This window comes from Dermochelys coriacea, chromosome 13 (genome assembly GCF_009764565.3).
Source record: "Dermochelys coriacea isolate rDerCor1 chromosome 13, rDerCor1.pri.v4, whole genome shotgun sequence".
NCBI classification, from domain to species: domain Eukaryota; kingdom Metazoa; phylum Chordata; order Testudines; family Dermochelyidae; genus Dermochelys; species Dermochelys coriacea.
Genome location: NC_050080.1, coordinates 37,995,622 through 38,019,680, shown reverse-complemented (window position 1 = coordinate 38,019,680; position 24,059 = coordinate 37,995,622). Strand labels below are relative to the sequence as shown.

The following is a 24,059-nucleotide window of genomic DNA, read 5'->3' as shown; positions in this document are numbered from 1 at the left end:
CCGGCGGGGGGGGCACGGGCGGGGGCGGGGGCAGAGGCAGGGCAGGGGCAGAGGCCGGCGGAGGGGGGCACGGGTGGGGGCGGGGGCAGGGCAGAGGCCAGTGGAGGGGGGCACTGGGCGGGGGCGGGGGCAGGGGCAGGGCAGGGCGAGGCCGGCGGGGGGGCACTGGGCGGGGGGGGGCAGAGGGCCGGCGGAGGGGGGCACCGGGCGGGGGCAAGGGCGGGGGCGGGGGCAGAGGCCGGCAGACACAAGGCCGGGGGAAGTGAACTTCGAGCAGCTGGAGCCCCCCCCCCCGCTGGGCCCCGCGGGGAGGAGCCGTCAGCGCTTCCGCCTGGCTGCGTCGCCCGCAGCCTGCTCGGGGCAGCCCGGACCCCGGGCTATGGTGAGTGCGATCCTGGGGGGGCTGGGGCCAGGACTCTGGGTTCTGTCCCGGCCCGGGGAGGAGGGTCTAGGGTGGATGGGGGGAGGGGCTGGGAGCCAGGACTCCTGGGTTCTGTCCCGCCCGGGAGGGGTGGGGTAGGGGTAGGATGGGGGGAGGGGCTGGGAGCCAGGACTCCTGGGTTCTGTCCCCGGCCCGGGGTAGGGAGTGGGTCTAGGGTAGGATGGGGGGAGGGGGCTGGGAGCCAGGACTCCTGGGTTCTGTCCCCGGCCGGGGAGGGAGTGGGGTCTAGGGGTAGGATGGGGGGGAGGGGGCTGGGAGCCAGGACTCCTGGGTTCTGTCCCGGCCCGGGGGGGGGTGGGGTTAGGGTAGGATGGGGGGAGGGGGCTGGGAGCCAGGACTCCTGGGTTCTGTCCCCGGCCCGGGGGGGGGAGTGGGGTCTAGGGGTAGGATGGGGGGAGGGGGCTGGGAGCCAGGACTCCTGGTTCTGTCCCCGCCCGGGAGGGGAGTGGGGTCTAGGGTAGGATGGGGGCGGGGGCTGGGAGCCAGGACTCCTGGGTCTGTCCCCGCCCGGGAGGGGATGGGGTCTAGGGGTAGGATGGGGGGAGGGGGTGGAGCCAGGACCCTGGGTTCTGTCCCGCCCGGGAGGGGAGTGGGGTCTAGGGGTAGGATGGGGGGAGGGGGCTGGGAGCCAGGACTCTGGGTTCTGTCCCCGGCCCGGGGAGGGAGTGGGGTCTAGGGGTAGGAATGGGGGGAGGGGGCTGGAGCAGGACTCCTGGGTTCTGTCCCCGGCCCGGGAGGGAGTGGGGTCTAGGGGTAGGATGGGGGGAGGGGGCTGGAGCCAGGACTCTGGGTTCTGTCCCGGCCCGGGGAGGGGAGGGGGTCTAGGGGTAGGATGGGGGAGGGGGCTGGGAGCCAGGACTCCTGGGTTCTGTCCCCGGCCGGGGTGGGGAGTGGGGTCTAGGGGTAGGAGGGGGGGAGGGGGCTGGGAGCCAGGACTCCTGGGTTCTGTCCCCGGCCGGGAGGGGAGTGGGGTCTAGGGGTAGGATGGGGGAGGGGGCTGGAGCCAGGACTCCTGGGTTCTGTCCCGGCCCGGGAGGGGGGTGGTCTAGGGGTAGGATGGGGGGAGGGGGCTGGGAGCCAGGACTCCTGGGTTCTGTCCCCCGGGGAGGGGAGTGGGGTCTAGGGTAGGATGGGGGGAGGGGGCTGGGAGCCAGGACTCCTGGGTTCTGTCCCCGGCCCGGGGAGGGGAGTGGGGTCTAGGGGTAGGATGGGGGGAGGGGGCTGGGAGCCAGGACTCCTGGGTTCTGTCCCCGGCCCGGGGAGGGGAGTGGGGTCTAGGGGTAGGATGGGGGGGGGGGGGGCTGGAGCCAGGACTCCTGGTTCTGTCCCGGCCCGGGGAGGGAGTGGGGTCTAGGGGTAGGATGGGGGGGGGGCTGGGGCCCAGGACTCCTGGGTTCTATGCCGGCACGGGGAGGGAGTGGGGTCTAGGGGTAGGATGGGGGCGGGGGCTGGGAGCCAGGACTCCTGGGTTCTGTCCCGGCCCGGGGTTGGGAGTGGGGTCTAGGGTAGGATGGGGGAGGGGGCTGGGAGCCAGGACTCCGGGTTCTGTCCCCGGCCCGGGGAGGGGAGTGGGGTCTAGGGGTAGGATGGGGGGAGGGGCTGGAGCCAGGACTTGGTGCGTCCCCGGCCCGGGGAGGGGAGTGGGGTCTGGGGTAGGATGGGGGGAGGGGGGGGAGCCAGGATCCTGGGTTCTGTCCCCGGGCCCAGGGGTGGGGAGTGGGGTTAGGGGTAGGATGGGGGGCGGGGGCTGGGAGCCAGGAATCCTGGGTTCGTCCCGGCCAGGGGTGGGGATGGGGGTCAGGGGTAGGATGGGGGGAGGGGGATGGGAGCAGGACTCCTGGTTCGGTCCCGGCCCGGAGGGAGTGGGGTTAGGGTAGGATGGGGGGAGGGGGTGTGGGAGCACGGACTCCTGGGTTCTGTCCCCGCCCGGGAGGGGAGGGTCTAGGGGTAGGATGGGGGGAGGGGGCTGGGATCCAGGACTCCTGGTTCTGTCCCGGCACGGGGGAGGGGAAGTGGGGTCTAGGGGTAGGATGGGGGAGGGGCTGGAGCAGGACTCCTGGGTTCTGTCCCCGGCACGGGGGGGAGTGGGGTCTAGGGGTAGGATGGGGGGAGGGGGCTGGGAGCCAGGATCCTGGGTTCTGTCCCGCCCGGGGTGGGGAGTGGGGTCTAGGGGTAGGATGGGGGGAGGGGGCTGGGAGCCAGGACTCCTGGGTTCTGTCCCCGGCCGGGGAGGGGAGTGGGGTCTCGGGGTAGGAGGGGGAGGGGGCTGGAGCCAGGACTCCTGGGTTCTGTCCCGGCCCGGGGAGGGGAGTGGGGTTAGGGGTAGGATGGGTGGAGGGGGCTGGGAGCCAGGACTCCTGGGTTCTGTCCCCGGCCCGGGGAGGGGATGGGGCTAGGGGTAGGATGGGGGAGGGGCTGGGAGCCAGGATCCTGTGGTTCTGTCCCCCGGGCCGGGAAGGGGAGTGGGGTCTAGGGGTAGGATGGGGGAGGGGGCTGGGAGCCAGGACTCCTGGGTTCTTGTCCCCGGCCCGGGGAGGGGAAGTGGGGTCTAGGGGTAGGATGGAGGGAGGGGCTGGGAGCCAGGACTCTGGTTCTGTCCCGGCCCAGGGGAGGGGGTGGGGTCTAGGGTAGGATGGGGGAGGGGGCTGGGAGCCAGGACTCCTGGTTCTGTCCCGGCCCGGGGGGGAGTGGGGTCTAGGTAGGGATGGGGAGGGGGCTGGGAGCCAGGATCCTGGGTTCTGTCCCGGCCCGGGTGTGGGAGTGGGGTCTAGGGGTAGGATGGGGGAGGGGGGCTGGGAGCCAGGATCCTGGTTTCTGTCCGGCCCGGGGGGGGAGTGGGGTCTAGGGGTAGGATGGGGGAGGGGGCTGGGAGCCAGGACTCCTGGGTTCTGTCCCGGCGGGAGGGGGAGTGGGGTCTAGGGGTGGATGGGAGGGGGCGGGGAGCCAGGACTCCTGGTTCTGTCCCCGGGGGGAGGGGAAGTGGGGTATAGGGTAGGATAGGATGGGGGGGGGGCTGGAGCCAGGACTCCTGGTTCTGTCCCCGGCCCGGGGGAGGGAGTGGGGTCTAGGGGTAGGATGGAGGGAGGGGGCTGGGAGCCAGACTCTGGGTTCTGTCCCCGGCCCGGGGGGGAGGGGTCTAGGGGTGAGAGGGGAGGGGGCTGGGAGCCAGGACTCCTGGTTCTGTCCCCGGCCCGGGGAGGGGAGTGGGGTCTAGGGGTAGGGGGGCGGGGGCTGGGAGCCAGGACTCCTGGGTTCTGTCCCCGCCCGGGGTGGGGAGTGGGGTCTAGGGTAGGATGGGGGGAGGGGCTGGGAGCCAGGACTCCTGGGTTTCTGTCCCCGGCCGGGGGGGGAGTGGGGTCTAGGGGGGATGGGGGGAGGGGGCGGGAGACAGGACTCCTGGGTTCTGTCCGGCCCGGGGAGGGGAGTGGGGTCTAGGGTAGGAGGGGGGGGAGGGGGCTGGGAGCCAGGACTCCTGGGTTCTGTCCCCGCCGGGGAGGGGAGTGGGTCTAGGGGTAGGATGGGGGGAGGGGGCTGGGAGCCAGGACTCCTGGGTTCTGTCCCCGGCCGGGGGGGAGTGGGGTCTAGGGGTAGGAGGGGGGAGGGGGCTGGGAGCCAGGACTCCGGGTTCTGTCCCCGGCCGGGGATGGGGAGTGGGGTCTAGGGGTAGGATGTGGGGGAGGGGCTGGGAGCCAGGACCTGGGTTCTGTGCCCGGCCGGGGAGGGGAGTGGGGTTCTAGGGTAGGATGGGGGGGGGGGTGGGAGCAGGACTCTGGGTTCTGTCCCGGCCCGGGGAGGGGAGTGGGGTCTAGGGTAGGATGGGGGGAGGGGGTGGGAGCAGGACTCCTGGGTTCGTCCCGTCCCGGGGGGGGGGGGGCAGGGGAGTGGGGGGGGGGGGGGGAGGGGGCTGGGAGCCATGATGGGTTCTGGGGGGGAGGGGAGTGGGGTCTAGGGTAGGATGGGGGGAGGGGGCTGGGAGCCAGGACTCCGGTTCTGTCCCCGGCCCGGGGAGGGGAGTGGGGTCTAGGGAGGATGGGGGGAGGGGGCTGGGAGCCAGGACTCCTGGGTTCTGTCCCCGGCACGGGGAGGGGAGTGGGGTCTAGGTGGTAGGATGGGGGAGGGGGCTGGGAGCCAGGACTCCTGGGTTCTGTCCCCGGCCCGGGGAGGGGAGTGGGGTCTAGGGGTAGGATGGGGGGAGGGGGCTGGGAGCCAGGACTCCTGGGTTCTGTCCCCGGCCCGGGGAGGGGAGTGGGGTCTAGGGGTAGGATGGGGGGGGGCTGGGAGCCAGGACTCCTGGGTTCTGTCCCCGGCCCGGGGAGGGGAGTGGGGTCTAGGGGTAGGATGGAGGGATGGGGCTGGGAGCCAGGACTCCGGGTTCTGTCCCCGGCCCGGGTGGGCAGTGGGGTCTAGGGGTAGGATGGGGGGAGGGGGCTGGGGGCCCGGACTCCTGGGTTCTCTCCCGGCGGGGGTGGGCAGTGGGGTCTGGGGTGGATGGGGGGAGGGGCTGGGACCAGGATCCTGGGTTCTGTCCCCGGGGGTGGGGTGGGGGGTCTAGGGGTAGGATGGGGGGAGGGGCTGGGAGCCAGGACTCCTGGGTTCTGTCCCCGGCCCGGGAGGGGAGTGGGGTCTAGGGGTAGGAGGGGGGAGGGGGCTGGGAGCCAGGACTGGGTTCTGTCCCCGGCCGGGAGGGAGTGGGGTCTAGGGGTAGGATGAGGGGAGGGGGCTGGAGCCAGGATCCTGGGTTCTGTCCCCGGCCCGGGGAGGGGAGTGGGTCTAGGGGGTAGATGGGGGGCGGGGGCTGGGAGCCAGGACTCCTGGGTTCTGTCCCCGGCCCGGGAGGGGAGTCGGGTCTAGGGGGTAGGATGGGGGGAGGGGGCTGGGAGCCAGGCTATGGGTTCTATCCTAGTTCTGCTATGGGCCTGCTGGCTCACCCTTGGCAAATCCCTTCGCCTGTGTGACTACATTTTCCATCTGTACAATGGGGAAGACGATCCAGACCCTCTTGAAGAGCCAGGGATTACGGGTTTACACACCAACTTGTACCCTCTTCATGTGCTCTGGTATCATTCATTATCAGCCATTATATATTATTTAATTGCTAGTTGTTATTTAAGGTATTATGCATTGTATAATAATTTAATCAGTAAAAAGAAAAGGAGTACTTGTGGCACCTTAGAGACTAGAAATTTATTAGAGATAAGCTTTCGTAAAGCTTATGCTCTAATAAATTTGTTAGGCTCTAAGGTGCCAAACGATCCTTTCTTTTGCGAATACAGACTAACACGGCTGCTACTCTGAAAACTGTCAATTTAATCAGTGTGATTATTCATTTATTTAGTCGGACTGGTTATATAATTTATAATTTTAGTTACCATTTATAATTCAACATTATTATGGACTGTATATTTATTGTGTATTATGAGCAATTATTTATGTCATTAATTACTATTTCTAATGCATTGTTATGTGTATTGTTATTAATTATATTAAGAAGAGCATATATTTTGTAGTTCATTAATTACTATCTTTTATGCATTGCATATTAATATGATTATTATTTTAGATTTATTTATATTATTTGCAAAAAGTAAAGGAGAACTTGTGGCACCTTAGAGACTAACAATTTATTTGAGCATAAGCTTCATGAGCTACAGCTCACTTCATCGGATGCATTCAGTGGAAAATACAGTGGGGAGATTTATATACATAGAGCACATGAAACAATGGATGTTACCATACACACTGTAACCAGAGAGTGATCACTTAAGGTGAGCTATTACCAGCAGGAGAGTGGGGGTGGGTGGGGTGGGGTGGGGTGGGGGAGAAACCTTTTGTAGTTGTAGTGATAATCAAGTGGGCCATTTCAGCAGTTGACAAGAACATCTGAGGAACATTGGGGGGGGGGGAGAACAACATGGGGCATAGTTTTACTTTGTGTAATGACCCATCCACCCAGTCTCTATTCTAGCCTAAATTAATTGTATCCAGTTTGCAAATTAATTCCAATTCAGCAGTCTCTCGTTGGAGTCGGGTTTTGAAGTTTTTTTGTTGAGGATAGCCACTCTCAGGTCTGTAATCGAGTGACCAGAGAGATTGAAGTGTTCTCCGACTGGTTTTTGGATGTTATAATCCTTGACGTCTGATTGTGTCCATTTATTCTTTACGTAGGACTGTCCAGTTTTGACCATGTACTGACAGGGGACATTGCTGGCACATGATGGCATATATTCACATTGGTAGATGCGCAGGTGACGAGCCTCTGATAGTGTGGCTGATGTGATTAGGCCCTATGATGGTGTCCCCTTACATTCTTAACTACAATACCCAGCTGCTGAATGAAGAAACAGATTGACAGAGCCAGAAGAGTACCCACTAGTCACCTACTACAGGACAGGCCCAACAAAGAAAATAACAGAACGCCACAAGCCATCACCTTCAGCCCCCAACTAAAACCTCTCCAACGCATCATCAAGGATCTACAACCTATCCTGAAGGACGACCCATCACTCTCACAGATCTTGGGAGACAGGCCAGTTCTTGCTTACAGGCAGCCCCCCCAACCTGAAGCAAATACTCATCAGCAACCACACAACCACAAACAGAACCACTAACCCAGGAACCTATCCTTGCAACAAAGCCCGTTGCCAACTGTGTCCACATATCTATTCAGGGGACACCATCATAGGGCCTAATCACATCAGCCACACTATCAGAGGCTCGTTCACCTGCGCATCTACCAATGTGATATATGGCATCATGTGCCAGCAATGCCCTCTTCCATGTACATTGGTCAAGTGGACAGTCTCTATGTAAAAGAAAATGGATACAAATCAGATGTCAAGAATTATAACATTCAAAAACCGCTTGGAGAACACTTCAATCTCTTTGGTCACTTGATTACAGACCTAAAAGTTGCAATTCTTCAACAAAAAAACTTCAAAACAGACTCCAACGAGAGACTGCTGAATTGGAATTAATTTTCAAACTGGATACTATTAACTTAGGCTTGAATAGAGACTGGGAGTGGATGGGTTATTACACAAAGTAAAACTTTCCCCATGTTTATTCCCCCTCCACCCCCCGCTGTTCCTCAGACTTTCTTGTCAACTGCTGGAAATGGCCCACCTTGATTATCACTACAAAGGTTTCTTCCCCCCCACTCTCCTGCTGGTAATAGCTCACCTTAAGTGATCACTCTCTTGTTGCAGTGTGTATGGTAACCCATTGTTTCATATTCTCTGTGTATATAAATCTCCCCACTGTATTTTCCACTGAATGCATCCGATGAGTGAGCTGTATCACTCAAGCTTATGCTCAAATAAATTGTTCATCTCTAAGGTGCCACAAGTACTCTTTCTTTTTGCAATACAGACTAACGGCTGCAACTCTGAAATCTATATATATTGTAATTCATTGGTATTATGTGCTGAAGATTATTATTTGATATCACTGATTGATTTTGGTTGATTGTAGATTATTACACTTCATTAGTTACTATTTATCATTCATTGTTATACTGTATGTTAACTATTATGTTATTGGGTATTTATGATCAATTATATATAATTTGGAATTCATAATTAGTGTTATCTTGCAGTAGTATTAATGTGTAATATCTCATATTAATTATTAGATACATTTTTGTTAGCAGCGCTCAAAGACCCAGTCAGCATAGAAACGTTTGAAACTCAGGTACGGAACACGTCTGCGCGGTGACTCGACCTGGGTTAAACCAACGCCTTTAGCTGGCTCCCAGAATGGCTGATCTGGGTGAGCTGGGACCCATCAGACCATTAAATGAAGATCAGACGTTTACGCTGGAGTCGCTAGGTTGGTTTAGAGTTGATCAGATTTTATTCCCCTTCCCATCTGGGAAGAGTTGGTTGTGATGCTCGGGTCTGGCGCTGTTCGGTATTCAGACAAGGTGGGCGGCAGCAAGCTCAGGGGGGTCGTCTTCGTGGCGGAGATAGCCAGCGGTCGGTGCTTGCCTTAGCCCCGGTGCACTGCGGGAGCCAGAGTCTGTTGTCCCTGTTTCCATGGTCCTTTGCGCTGTGCCAAGCTGCTCCCAGTGCATTGTGAGAGCCCCTCTTGGGGCACTTAAAGGGGAGGCCCTGCAGACAAGGGGGTAGCCTGCGGCCCCAATGCAAAATCGAAGGCCCGCCAGCCACATCACCGCACCTGCCTCTCACCCCTTGCTGCCCGCCCAGCGCCCGCATTGCCCACCACCCGCACCCCCGTGAATTAACGATGACCCATAATTAACCCCTCCCCCTGTGGCGGTCCAGGCAGCCGAGGTGGGTGCCGTGGCACCATGGAGATGGCGCCGCGGCGATGGGAGCGCTGGACGAGTTCGCAGTCCCCGAGGAGGCCCAGACAGCTGTCACAGAGCAGTGGGCCCCGCATCGAGCGGCTCTTCGGCGTGGAGCTCAATGTGCTGGGGTGCTTGACTCCAGGCAGGCCCCCCCATGCGCCCCCAGGAGCGCCCGGCAGAGCTGGCTGCAGCTGCAGGCGGGCCCCACGCAGGACCTGCAGAGAGCAAAGGTAACGGGGGACTGCTGGGTTCTCCCCGACGCACCCCTGTCTCTCCCCATGCCTCTGTCCCCTGACATACCACCATCTCCCCCCATGCCTGCTACCCCACTCCCGTCCCCATGCCCCATTCCAGCCATCTCCCCCGACCCCCACATGCCGTCCCTGACATACCACCATTCCCCCCACACCCGCCCCACACTCCGTCCACACCCCCATTCCAGTCCCATCTCCCCCACACCACCACCCCACACGCGTCCCCAACATACCACCACCCCAGGCCCCATTCAGCCCCATCTTCCCCACCCCCACCACCCCACACGCCCATCCAAGAACCACCATCTTCCTCCACGATGCTATCCCCACCTCCTGTCCCCCATCTCCCTCCATCCTCACCACCCCCACATGCCATCTCCCATCCCTCAACACCTCAATCTCTCCCCCAACCCTGTCACCCCCACACTCCCATCCCCCAACATACTTCCATCTCCCCCCACGCCCGCTATCCCCACACTGCTATCCCCCATCCCATCACACCATCTCCCCCACCCCTACGCTCCTGTCCCCTGAGACACCCCCATCTCCCCCACCCCTGCCACCCCCACACTGCCATCCCCCAACATACCTCCATCTCCCCCCACGCCTGCTATCCCCACACTCCCATCCCCCGAGACCCCCATTTCCCCCCCACCCCCATCCCCATCACACCCCCATCGCCTCCCACCACCACACTCCTGTCCCCCAACATACCTCCATCTCCCCCTACGCCCGCTATCCCCATACTCCCGTCCCCCATCCCAGCCCCATCTCCCCCCACCCCTGCCACCCCCACAATCCCATCCCCTGACATACCTCCATCTTCCCCCACACCCTCTGTCATAAATATAAAGGGAAGGGTAAATACTTTTAAAATCCCTCCTGGCCAGAGGAAAAACCCTTTCACCTGAAAAGGGTTAAGAAGCTAGGATAACCTTGCTGCCTGGCACCTGACCCAATGATCACTGAGGAGACAAGATACTTTCAAAGCTGGAGGGGGGAGAAACACAGGGTCTGGGTCTGTCTGTGTGATGCTTTTGCCAGGGACAGAACAGAAATGGAGTCTTAGAACTTAGTAAGTAACCTAGCTAGAGATGCGTTAGATTCTGATTTCTTTAAATGGCTGAGAAAATAAGCTGTGCTGAATGGAATGGATATTCCTGTCTTTGTGTAACTTAAGGTTTTGCCTAGAGGGATTCTCTATGTTTTGAATCTGATTACCCTGTAAGGTATTTACCATCCTGATTTTACAGAGGTGATTCTTTTACTTTTTCTTCAATTAAAATTCTTCTTTTAAGAACCTGATTGCTTTTTTCATTGTTCTTAAGATCCAGGCATTTGGGTCTGTGGTCACCTATGCAAACTGGTGAGGATTTTTATCAAGCCTCCCCCAGGAAAGGGGGTTAGGGGGATTTTGGGGGGAAAGACGTTTCCAAGGGGGCTCTTTCCCTGTTATATATTTGTTAGACGCTTGGTGGTGGCAGCAATAAAGTCCAAGGGCAAAAGGTAAAATAGTTTGTACCTTGGGGAAGTTTTAACCTAAGCTGGTAAGAAAAAGTTTAGGGGGTTTTTCACGCAGGTCCCCACATCTGTACCCTAGAGTACCCTTGACATGGTGGTAGAGCGGTGGGTTTAATGGGAAATTATTTTGAGATCAATTTGAGATTTTTTTTAAACAGGAAGCGTAGATTTTAAAAAGGGAATTTTTTTTTCCTTTAGGCTGCTGGAAAGCAGGTTTTCAGCTGAAAGCAGTTAGAGTTTTTTTTTTTTTTTTTGGTCTCTGCTTGGGGGCCAGAACAGAGACAAAAGGGGATTGTCTTTTGTGAACTGGAGTTTTCTCTACCTAAAGGCAGGATAGTTAACCTCCTGCAGGGAAATTCACCAGTCTTCACAGACCTGAATAAGTGTTAGGTTAAAACAAAAACAAAAAACACAACACAACACAACAGCTATTAGCGGGGTTTTCGGTCTATTTGCATGGAGACAAATGTGTTAGGTTTTTTTTTTTTAAGGATTTCTCTGTAGGCTGACTATCACTGTCAGAGAACATAGGTATCCGGTTACAGCAGAGCAAAATTTTATCAGCCATTTAAACAAACAGAATCTGACGCATCTCTAGCTAGATATTTACTAAGTTCTGAGACTCCGTTCCTGATCTGTCCCCTGCAAAAGCATCACCCAGACACACTCAGACCCTTTGTTTCTCCCCCCCTCCAGCTTTGAAAGTATCTTGTCTCCTCATTGATCATTTTGGTCAGGTGCCAGCGAGGTTATCCTAGCTTCTTAACCCTTTACAGGTGAAAGGGTTTTTCCTCTGGCCAGGAGGGATTTTAAAGGTGTTCACCCTTCCCTTGATATTTATGACATCACTATCCCCACACTCCTATCCCCCATCACACCTCATCTCCCCCACCCTGCCAACCCCACACTCCCATCTCCCCCCATGCCCGCTACCCCCACACTCCTGTCCCTGAACCCTGACAGCCCCCCATCTCCCCCCACCCCTGCCACTCCCACACTCCCATCCCCCGACATACCCCCATCTCCCCCCTCCCCCACCAACCCCACACTCCTGTCTACCATCCCCCAATACACCCCTTGTCCTCCACTCCTTATCCATCCCCTGACACTCCCACCTCCGCAGACCTCCGTCCATTTCCCCAACCCCCCATGCCCCTATCCCCCCACGCTCCTGTCCCACATCCCCCAAAACACCTACCCATCCCGACACCCTCATCCATTTCCCCAACCCCCGACATACACCCCCACCCCATAAACACACACCCATCCTCAGACGCTTCTCCATGCTCCCAACACACACACACATCCTCCCATTGCCCCATGCCCTCCATCCCCCCTCTAATTATCTGTCACCATACACACCCTTCTACCTATATATATATTTTTCTATCCCCCATACACCTCCTCCATCCATCCACCTTTCATTCACCCCTTCATCCATCTATCCATTCCTCCACCCTTCCATCCACCCCCCCGTCCATCAGTCTATCCGTCCATCCATCCATCCACAGCCCTCCACCCTGTCCATCCATCCATTCATCCATCCATCTACGGCCCTCCATCTACCCACCCTGTCCGTCCATCCATCCATCCACGGCCCTCCACCCTGTCCATCCATCCATCCATTCATCCACTGCTTTCCACCCACCCTGTCCACCCATCCTTCCACGGCCCTCCATCCATCCACGGCCTTCCACCCATCCATCCACCCACCCTTCCACACACTCTGTCCATCCATCCATCTGTCTCTCCAGCCAAAACTCCTCTCCACTATTTCTAAGCTCTTTGTAAATGGTCAACCTTTTCTGGCTTTTGTGCAGAAACATAAATCCACCTTCAGACTGTGTACAGCAGCAACCGGTGAGTGTGCATATAACTGTAACACACTCACTGTGCGTGTGCATGTGTCCCAACCCCACCTGGGTAAATATATCATGTGTGGATACTAACCAACCATGGCCGTCGATACTGATCACAAACCAGCAGGGGTGCAGAGTAGAGCATGATATGTGTGTGTGTGTGTGTGATGTATCACAACCGTGAGTGTGAGATAACACTAAAGGGGTTTAATACACATACAGCCCCCACCCCCCTTGTATGTGTATCTGTCACAACCTTGCATGTGGGTGGGTTACAATTCCAAAGGGATTCAGTTCCTAAGGAATTTAACACCCCCCTCCCTAGTGTGTGTGTGTGTGTGTGTCCCAACACATTGTGAGTAGGTTTCACACCATCTTGTGTGTATTACAACTCTGGGTGTAGCTCCGCCAACATCCCGTATGCAGTTCAACCTCATGACTTTGCTTCTCTCTGTGTTACATTTGGTAGCTAACTCATATTGCCTAAACCTCCCCACACCTGTCTCCGTCCTGGGTGAATTTCGATACACCCTGTGTCCTCAAGATTGTCGCTCACTCCCTGGGCTCTGCACCAGTTGTTCTAAGATTGAGTCTCTGCCTCTTCACACCATTCCTTGCCTCTGAAATCGATTGGTGGGGACAAGACTGCATAAATACTGGTTAAAATTCATCATAGTCAATGGGGCCAGAGCCCAGCTGGAATCAATGGGTTGTATGTCCACTGGAGTCAATGGGGCCAGATCCCCAGCTGGGCTCAATGGGCCATAGCTCCACTGGAGTCAATGGGGCCAGATGCCAGCTGGTGTCAATAAGCCATCGCTCCATTGAAGTTGGTGTGAGCAGATCCCCAGTTGAGTGACACTGATTCACAGCCCATTGGGGATTTGGTTCTGTGTTTATATCCCTTTGTCCTTCAATGGTTCAAGAGTGTGGCAGCAACTCAGAGCAAACTTATATATTTGGGGTCGGGAAGGAATTTTCCTCCAGGGCAGATTGGAGAGGCCCTGGAGGTTTTTCGCCTTCCTCTGTAGCATGGGACATGGTTGACTTGAGGGAGGCTTCTCTGCTCCTTGAAGTCTTTAAACCATGATTTAAGGACTTCAATAGCTCAGACATAGGTGAGGTTTTTCATAGGAGTGGGTGGGTGAGATTCTGTGGCCTGCGCTGTGCAGGAGGTTGGACTAGATGATCAGAATGGTCCCTTCTGACCTTAGTATCTATGACTCTATGAAACTTAGGAACCAGGCACGGAGCCCAGACTGGCTGGGAGTTCTCTGCTTAGATGTCACCAATCGATTCTCAAGTGTGAACTCCTCAGGCACAATCACAGCCGTAGCATGGAGTCACAGAGAGTTCCCCTTGGGTACCCCAATCTGTCTCAGCACCTGGGGAGCCTGCCTTTGTGACAGATGGTCCCTTACCCCAAGAATCACAGCAATATTCAGCTTCCTCCCAGCTGCAAAGAACTGGTAACTTAGGTCAATTGCACCTAAACCTCATGCTGAAGACAACCCTTGTAGTCAATCCTATAATAGACTATATCTAGTTTTATTCCATAGGAAAAGGAAACAAGGGTAAAGCAGGTAGACACGTGCACACCAATGAGTTCTAGGCTAGATATCAAAAAGTAATAGACATTTCGATAAAAAGCCAGCTCTATATGTCCTCCAGAGCTAGCCCAGGCCAAGCACTGGGGATCTTTTGCTTGTGATTAGTAATCCTCACCCCACCATGTCTAAGCAGCATAAAGATACCACTCCTCCTTGTTAGGGCTTTTTCCTCCCTTCCCCCTCTTCTGCTCTGAGCTGGAAACTCAGCTGACAGGAGGCACTGGCTTGCTCCGTAGTGTGGGGAGAGCACAGGGCAAAGTCTCGCAGTCTCTTTAACGTCCCGTGATTGTCTGGCAACGCCGGGACAGGAGTTTGCTGTTGGAGCCCAGCATTTTGCCCTAGTTCATGTCTCGCCCCTGCCCTCCTGCATTTTACACCCGTTCATGTCCCTGTTCTGGTGATTTATAGGGCAGATATGATCTCCCAAGCAGGGATACTGGCGTTATAAGTGAGATTAATGCAGGTGGTGGCTCACAAGCATCCCCTAAAGTCTCCACACATTCCTAGAACCCTCATACCGATTTCACCAGCTAGGGTTGCCAATTTCGGTTGGGCGTATTCCTGGAGGTTTCATCACATCACATAATCTTTCATTAAAGATTAATTCCTGGAAACTCCAGGACAATCCTGGCGGGCTGGCAAATTTATCACCAACACTAATGCACAGGGGAGCCAGATGGGTGCCCACCCTCTATTTGTCAGTGTTCAGTTGAAGCCTGGGGACCTTGGCACGAGCTGGCACCTGGTCTGCCAGTGTCACTCTCTCTGGTTTGTTCTGAAAGGTGGGAGCCCCTACAGCAGGGGGTCTCAAACTGGGGGTCGGGACCCCTCGGGGTCGTGAAGTGATGACATGGGGGTCGCGAGCTATCAGCCTCCACCCCAAACCCCGCTTTGCATCCAGCATTTATAATGGTGTTAAATATATAAAAAAGTGCTTTTAATTGATAAGGAGGGTTGCACTCAGAGGCGTGCTGTGTGAAAGGGGTCATCAGTACAAAAGTTTGAGAACAGGGAGCTGACCGCCATAACTCTCCAGCACCCTAGGAAGTGATTGTATTTCAGGACACGCCCCTGACTGATTTTGCTTTCGATTCCACCCCAAGCGGCAGGGAATTTTTCTTCTCTGCTGCGGCGTGAAACTGACGGAGGGGGAAATTGCAGCCAAAATAACCATCTCCTCTCCCTCCCTCCCCACAGTCACGCCCACACGCTGATCAGCTTGCACACAGTGGTTTAGGAAGTACATGCAGCTGGGGAAGCCCAGGGCTGGGTTAGCAGGGGGCTGCAGGTCAGGAGTGAGGGACACCTGCAGAGCTGGGGGTGGAAGTGGGGGCTGGGACAGCAGGGGGCTGTGGGTAGGGGTTGAGGGGCATCATCACACACCCTTTGTAGCCATTATTAGTTGTGATAAGGGCAACTAGTGGGGTGTATGGAGATATATAGATGGATAGATAGCTAGGGAGCGTATGGATGCATGGATGGATAGATGGTAGAGATTGTCTGGATACAGTGATAGAGAGAGAGCGGGGGTTTGTATGAGGATAGATAGATACATGTGATCGTGTAATTAAAACTTGTGTCAGAGTAGCAGCCGTGTTAGTCTGTATTCGCAAAAAGAAAAGGAGTACTTGTTAGTCTCTAAGGTGCCACAAGTACTCCTTTTCTTTTTGTAAAACTTGTGTGCTGATGTATGTGTGGGAGGGGGCAGAGTTAAGATTACGCAGACATCTGCTATTCTGGCATTTCCTAACTTTTGAGTGCTGGGTTTTGCGTCTTAAAAAAAATTCATTTAAATGCAGATTTTATTTGTATACAAACATATAATTATGTATCAGGGCCCCATTGTTCTGGGCGCTCCACAGACCCCGACCGAGATCAGGGCCCTGTTATGCAAGGTGTTGCACAGACAATCTTTGCCTCAAAGAAAGCTCCAGCCCAGTGCTGAGCAGTACAGGGCTCATGACACACAGTGAGAAGTTCTCATTCCAGCCAGCGGAAGGCACATTCTTGGAAGCCAGTGTCCCACAATAGCACATCCTAACCCTGTCCCTGTGTTGTGTCCTCCAGGAGTACATCAAGGGGCTCTGCAGCCCGGAGTTGAGCGAGAAAATCTGCTACCCTAAGGACATGCAGTGCGTCTTTGTGGGAGCTCAAGGTCTCTTCCTGGACTGTCTCACTAAGGGGACCTCTGCCAACCTGGTCCTGCTCAGCCCCGGTTCCCTGCTGGTCTCAGGCCTAGCCGAGGCCTTCGTGATGGCCCAGAGCCGCATCCAGGAGTTCGTGGAGAAATACCAGAAGACACCACGGCTGCCGGAGGAGCAGGAAGCCCTGGTGAAGAAGGCCTTCCGGGAGCTGGTGGAGTCCCACGATGACAAGCATGCCATAGACCTTCTTATCCTTCCCACCCCACTCAAGGAGGAACTGCTCAGCCTAGTGCGAGACATCCAGGAGGAAGTCGGGGAATGGACACCAAGAAATAGAGCATGGGTGTCACCGGGCATCAATCGAGACCAGCTGCAGTGGTGGGAAGCGAAAGAGGCAGGTGAGGCTAGGCCCCAGGACTTCTTTGACCTCAGTAGACCTCCAGACCAGACCAGGCATCAGGGCTCCAGGTCTGGCATCCCAGGCTGTCCTCAGGACCAGGAGAAGCTGGTGGAGGAGGCCTCCGAGAGGCTAGTGCTTTACAAGCGGTCATCGAAACCCATCCCAGCTTTGGACGGCAGCCAGCAGGCTCAAGACGACTTGATGTTCCCGGGCAACCAGGACTGGATGAGAGAAGTGGAGGAAAGAGGGCCGGAGGAGAGCAGCCAGGAGGAGGAGGAGGAACAGTCGGCTGGGGCGCTGTCATCATCATGGACGCAGAAGGAGTTCAAGATCATGCTGAACTTCTTCAAGACCATGGGCTACGAGGAGCGGGTGGTGAAGAAGGTGCTGCTGGAATGTGGTGTGCGGGAAGCCCCCTCCAAAATCCTGGACAGGGTCCAGATGGAGCAGGCCTCCTCCTCCCAGCAGGGGCATGGCCCCGCGCCCTTTCAGGAGTCCGGGGCAAGGGAGACGTCTTCTCCTCCTCCTCCGCCACCAGAGACGACCCAAGATGAACACGAATACCTGCTGGAGGTCATCAAGTCAGCAGCGGCCAACTGTGGCCACTCGCCCAGCGAGATCCCGGCTGAGATCTGGACAGGGGCCCCCTTGGCCGGCCTGCTGAGAAGGCTCAATGAGAAAGCCAACCACCAAGAGGAGGCTGGGGTTAAAACTAGGTCGGAGGATAGAGGCAGCTGCAGAAATGGAGAGCCAGCCCTCTCGAATGGCAAGGAGTCTCCCCAGGGTCAACATCACTGCGAGCTGGGGAGGAAAGGAGGGTCTCCTATCCACAGAGGAGTCCGTGGCCCACCTCTCCTCCCAGAAGGCTCTGATTTCCCCATGGACGTGACCCCTGTAGCTTCCCCTGCGTCGGCTGCCGAGGAGAGCCAGCCAGCTGAGGATGTGTACCCAGTGCCAGCAGGCCCAGTGCCAATGGTGACCGGAGCCCAGCGGTTCAAGGAAGCCATTCGGACACCCTTCAAGCTCAGCTTGGCCAACACGCCAGGGAAAAAGAACCTAAGGAGGGTCATTATCGATGGCAGCAATGTAGCCATGGTGTAAGTAGCCTGTGTTGCTGTGTCTTGCTCCGAGACCTAGGGCATGGTGCGTGGTGAGCCCAGCTAAGAAACCGGGATGCTTGGTCAGCTGAATACCTCTTAACCCCATTGACTTAGGTCTTGCAACTTGCCTGAAGGCCTCAGTACACCTTAACTAGGCTTCAAGGTCTTTTCTTTCTTGTAGGCCTCAAGACCAGACTAGTCCCCAGCATTTTATGGTTGACTTGTCCATTGACCCCAGAACCGGAGCAGGCCTGGAGAATCTCAGTTTGATGTACCTTTAGACATCAATATGCCTTAAGAGCAGCTAAGCTTCAAGACTGTAGGCTTGACTTTCCTGTAGGCCTCACTAGGCCTCAAAACCCAAACAGGCCCCAAGACTCTAGGCTTCACTTTCCTACAGGCCTCAAGATCAGATCAGGCCCCAGATCTCTATGTGTGATCTGCCCCATAGGTCCCAAGATCAGACTAAGACCGTAGACTTGGCATTCCTGTAGGCCTCAAGACTCTATGCTTGACTTGACCATAGACCTCAAAATCAATTTAGGCTGCAGGATTCTATGTTAGATTTCCTGTCCTCAAGACCAACCTAGGCCCCAAGACTATAGGCTTGACTTGTCTGTATGCCTTAGGGCCTAGTCTGCTCTTGAGGTCACCACAGGAATGTCAAGTTTAGAGTCCTGAGGGATAGTTTAGACTTGAGGCCTATGCACAATCCAGTCTCAGGTTTCTGGAGCCTAGTCTAGTCTTGGAGCCTATCAGAACATCAAGCCTTTGATCTTGGGGCTTCATCTGGATTTGAGATCTCCTAAGGCCCTACGCTTGACTAGTCTGTAGGCATCATTTGGCTTCAGGACCAAACCAGCCCCAATTCATAGAATCATGGAATATCAGGGTTGGAAGGGACCTCAGGAAGTCATCTAGTCCAACTCCCTACTCAAAGCAGGACCAATCCTCAATGAAATCGTCCCAGCCAGGTCAAGCTTGACCTTAAAAACTTCTAAGGAAGGAGATACCTCCCTAGGTAACCCATTCCAGTACTTCACCATCCTCCTAGTGAAAAAGTTTTTCCTTATATCCAACTTAAACCTCCCCCACTGCAACTTGAGACCATTACTCCTTGTTCTTGCAATTCCTCTCCTGCATCTGGCTTAGAGCTCAGAACTCTAGGACTGTCCCATTGCATTGGCCCCTCTTCCCCTATTTGCCCAACGCAGTGCCAGGGGAACCCAATGCCAGCGCCTCCATGCCTCAACATCGCCTTCTGTCCCTCCTGTAGGCACGGCTTACACCAGTTCTTCTCCTGCCGGGGTATCGCTCTGGCTGTGCAGTATTTCTGGGACCGTGGGCACCGGGAGGTGACGGTCTTCGTGCCACAGTGGAGGATGGAGAAGGTTGCCAGGGTGGAAGGTAAGAAGGGAGATGGGGTGATGATGGAGCTTTATCGCCCTGCATGACATTGCCAGGGCCTGCCACCCGGGGCCCTTCGTTACTCCACCAGGCTGGCCCCCTGGGGCCCCTCGCTACCCTGCCATGAGTTTGCCCACTGGGGCCTCTTTTACCCCATACCACCCTGCCTCCTAGGGCTTGATGCTCACCCTCACAGACCCCACTTCCTAAAGCCCCACCCTGTCCTCCAACCCATGCCTGCTGACTCCATCTCCCCTCCTCCCCCAGAGAGACATTTCCTTAGCCAGCTGCAGGACCTGAGCCTGCTGTCGCTGACGCCCTCACGCCAAGTGGCTGGGAAGCGAATCACATCCTACGATGACAGGTAAACCTGGGGCTCCCTCTCCGCCCCCCTCCTGATGTGGGGAGCCCTCCCACACCCTAAGCTGCCCCTGCGGGAGCAGAGGACTCAGTGGAGCCACCGATGTGGTGCTGTCCAAGCCCAGCTGGCAGAGAGCTGAGGGGCCAGGCCTTGGAGATCCAACCCCACTGGGCTTTCCAAGCTGTGAGGGGCTGCTACACCCTTGTCTGGTCACATGAGGAACGAGGGGGTGGCTGTGGAGCAGAAACTCCCTGCAGCTGCAGCTGGGGGTTAATTGAAGGCTGAGCTCCAGAGGTGGGGATGAAATAGCCCTGTGGGACCCCTCACTCCTTACCCACAGACTCCTGCCATCCCAGCTCTGGCATCCGCCCCCCAGCTCTGTGGGGCCCCTCACTCCAGACCTGCAGCCTGCTTAGGGCAGGCAGACAGGGACCCCCTTATGCCCATCACCTCATTATCACACTGCTTCCCTATAGGGGACTATGGTTCCACTCATGTGGTGCTGCTGCTGCCTTGTGGTCAGTGTGGGTACAGCCAGCATCTGGGACCCAGCTCAGCCTTGTCCTGGAACCCAGAGCAGGGCCTGGAGTGCTGGGGTCTCACTCTGCCCCCTTTGGGTTAGGTTCATGCTCAGGCTGGCAGAGGAGACTAATGGTGTCATCGTCACCAATGACCAGCTCCGGGACCTCATGCAGGAGTCCAAGAAATGGACCAGAATCATCAAAGAGAGGTGAGGGGGCCAGGAAATGGGACATGGGGCCTTTCCCCTCTAGGGGTGCTGGTTCCCACTCAGCTCCTGGGCTAGAGACTGGCTGGCTGAGGGGGTGGGGAATGGGACACAAGGCCTTTCCCCTCTAGGAGGCATCAAGTCTGATCCAGGCCCAGGGTGGGGGAAGTGGCTAGCTCAGCAGGGTAGGAATGGGATTTTGGGCCTTTCCCCTCTAGGGGGAGGCACCAACTCCAACCTGGCCCAGAGCAGGAAACTAGCTGGTTCAGGGGGACAGAGAAGGGGACACGAGGCCTTTTCCCCTCTATGGAGTGCCGGCTCTGATCCCGAATGGGATTCTAAACTTCTTCCTCCCTCTCAGACTGCTGCAGTTCACCTTCGTGGGGAACATCTTCATGGTTCCAGATGACCCGCTGGGCCGAGAGGGTCCCACCTTGGATGAATTCCTGCAGAAACCCCTCAGGTACCTAGTCCTGTGGGGAACCACCCTTCCCAGCCAAACCTCCTTCAGCTGGGAAGAAATGCCCCATGTGCCAAAATCCCTTTAAGGAGATGCTGATTCCTCCCCTTGAAGGCTGGCATTTTTGACTGCCAAGTGCCTGCCTGCCCCCTGCTGGTCAGACTTGGAAACTGCATCCATGTCCCCTGCCAACCATCTGGGGGTCAGGCTTGGGGCTGGGAGCTGATGCTAACTTTGCCTCAATGTTTCTCACTGCAGGCAGAAGCCTCCCACTTGCCACTCCTTCGCGGGGCATGGGGCTCCCTTTCCCGCCCCCAGCCGGCCAGCCTCCCAGACGGAGGTGCTGCAGCTGCGGGACAGGAAGCCCCCAGGGGAGCGGCGGCAGAGGAGACAGCAGCAGGAGGAAAAGGGAGAGGAGGAGGAGGTGGTACGGAAGCCGTGGGAGACTGAGCGGCTGAGGCAGGAGCTCCTGACGATCTTCACGGGTCAGGACCAGAAGGTGGACTTTGTCCTGCACAGAGAGCCCTGTAGCCGGGATCTGAACAAGCTCTCTGAAAATCTGCTGAGCCTCAACTTCTGAGACGCCCACGTCAGCCATTGCTGACCCCCTGGGGTCTACCCTCATCCTCCCAGCAGCAGGGATCGCACCCACCAAAATCCCAGATGAACTTCTTTAGCAGCAGTAAGCTATTAACCTCCCACCTGGACCAGCTCTTTACATGACAACCTCCCATGGTGCATCATGAACAAGGACTGAGCCAATGACCTTCAGGACCAAAATCATGGATTTGCCCCTCATAACTCCACTGGGTGGTAGCAGTAGGAAGCTGTTATCCTCTCATGTGGACAAGCCCCCCCTCCAAGTTAGTAGCAGGGCTTGAACACTACAGCTGTCAGTGCTAATAATAATTGACCACAGTCAACTGAGCTGCAGGAGTAAGCCCATTAGCTGGTAGCAGTAGCAGGTTGTTATCCTGTGTGAACCATCATGTTATATAGCAGCTGGGTCACCAGCTGGGATTGAAGCCACAACCTTAAGTGCCAACTTCATAGATGGAGCTGCAGGTGTAACTCTCATTGTCTAGCAGCAGTAGTAGGTTGTTATCCTGTGCTGTGGACCACACATGTTGCAGGTGGGTTACCCACTACGTCTCTCTCTACTCATCCCTCTGAAGTTGGGCCTGGTATCTGATCCAGGTGCCACACAGTTAGGACTTCAGCAAATGCTGAAGGACCATTTATAGCTCATCTAGGGTGCCTTCCCAGAGAGACATCCAGCAGCCCTTCTCTGGCCTGGGGAGAGAGATTGCTGCAGCTGTGGGAGAACCCACCCGAACTTGCCTCATCAACCGTCATGGACAAGGGACAGACCATGGTGTATTTATTTTGGAAAACTGACCGCTATACCTGGAAGGTATGACCGAAGCCACCCATGGGAGAAGCATTGGCTGGTCCTTTTCCAAGTCAACTGTCTGTGGTGGCAGTGGCTGCTTGAGGTTCACAGGACAACCAGGCAACGGCCTCCAAACCCAGCCAAGCTGGAGGCCCAGAGCCAGGCAGATGGAATGCAAGCAGGCATGGTCTTCTTTCCATGTCCATCCTTCTTTCTGTCCATCCTTCGTTCCAGTTGATGGACAAGGGGGAAGAGGGTGTTGGTGAAGAAAGAAAGATTGGAGAAGCCCGAGGTTGGGTCCCCCCACCCTGTGCCCTGGGCGGTGGTGCCCTTCCTGCCCTCCACACCGCCAGGGTCTGGCTGGTCTCGGCCTAGCCCATTTCAGTATGGAGCCCCCCCCACTCTCCCCCTCTGGTGTCCCCCAGTAGCTCAGCCCACTTCTCCACCCCACTTCTCCTCCTCTCACCTTGGCTTCTGCCCCCTCAGACCCTGTGAGCATGTCACTTCCCCACCCAGAGTCCGTTCCACTGTGCCAGCCCAAGGAGATCTACAAGGCTACTTCCAGCCATCATAGGATGCTGGCAATCATGTCCTCTTTCTGTTGTATGGAGATCTCCTATTCCAGGGGCCGGCAGGAAGTCCATGGCTCTGGGCTTCCCCTCTGGTCTGTGCTGTAAGCCTATGACACATGGATGCTTCTCCAAGTCCATTCCCTACACCCTAGATATCTCTGCCTGGCTCCGGTGTCAATGAAGCAGAATCTGTTCTGAGTGCCTCCAAGCGATAGGTTCGTTGTGGACCTTAAAGCATGAGTCGCTATGGCCTGAGCTCAAAGATGTCCTGGCTGTAGGAGATTCAACATCTCCTTGCTAGAGCTTCTCTGCAAGCTTTGGCCACCATGCTTCCTCCTTGTTTGCCTGTCTCCTTCTGACCTTGGTCAGCTCCAGCCTTCTTCTGTCTCCTACCTCTTGCCCTCAGCCAGGCCAAAAATCTCGCTCCAGAGAGAGTCCCCTTCTTTGCTCTACCCATCTTTCCTGGAGTCCCAGTTCCCTCAGCTCCATGCTTGGAGATGATCTGACCCGCTTGGCGCATCCTTGATCTTCCTGAAATCCAATGGCACTCTTTCAGCCATGACTCCTGCATTCCCGTCTTCTAAGCCTTGTGTTCTCCACCTTTCTTGTCTTGTCTCTATCTCACCAAAGCTGAGGGCGCGACGGGTCATTACCCAGCCTTATTGACATTTATATATTCAGTGGCTATTTATGTAAATATGTTTGATAATGATAAATAAATGGCAGGGCCCGACTGATAAAACTGCATTTTTGTCATCCCAAAATTCAGAGACTCCAAGAGGTAGTGGGATAGAATTCAGGGTAACCACTGCTTATCACTCCCCTCCCAGAGCTGGGGATAGAACCCAGGAGTCCTGACTGCAAATGTCAGACCACCCACATATCCTGGATACTTCTACTCCATTGTAAATCTGGAGCAACACCATTGCAGTCAATGGGTGAGTTCAGATGGATGCCGGGGCAGGGGGGGCCCTGAAATCAGAATCCAGCCCTTATCCCAATGCAGTTGGGAGTGACTCTGGATTGACCCTGGGGGAATTGAAACCACACCAGGATAGGGCACCTAGGGGGTCTCAGTTTGAGCCCCACACAGTTAGTTATATGTACTCTGGCTGCTATGCTACATTACCCCATTAGGGGAGAGGAATTAGGTGGATTCTGGCCATTGGGCTGCACTGCCCTAGGGGTGCATTGTATGGACCCCGGATGCTAGGCCATGCTACGCCACTAGTGGAGGGGAATTAGGTAGACTCAGGCCATTTTGCCACCTTGTGCAAAACTAAAGAAGGGTTCAGATCATGGACTTGAGTGTAGAGAGGCTGTGCTGCCTCCACCCCCGTGACCTAAGAAGCTGATGAGGTACTAGCACTGCTACAGAGAGATACAACTACTAAGACACCCATACATGCTCAGCAGTTGTACAACCAGCAACCAAAAAGCGGTGGTGGTACACTCTTCACATGGGTCAGAATTCAGGAACGTGAATGGAGACTGGCCATCC

The 24,059-nt window shown here is 56.2% G+C and overlaps 1 protein-coding gene across 1 annotated transcript; it reads left to right on the top strand.

The window, feature by feature from the left end:
• Window positions 1-235: 235 nt before the first annotated feature.
• KHNYN (KH and NYN domain containing) lies at window positions 236-23,295 on the top strand. The gene is given in 13 exon segments (XM_038369390.2): window positions 236-382; window positions 5,427-5,499; window positions 8,091-8,131; window positions 8,725-8,754; window positions 8,756-8,830; window positions 8,832-8,904; window positions 8,907-8,980; window positions 16,062-17,635; window positions 18,915-19,045; window positions 19,313-19,409; window positions 20,029-20,136; window positions 20,495-20,596; window positions 20,852-23,295. Coding segments are annotated over 13 exon segments (2,703 nt in total). The 5' UTR covers window positions 236-379; the 3' UTR covers window positions 21,174-23,295.
• The last annotated feature ends 764 nt before the right edge of the window (window positions 23,296-24,059 follow it).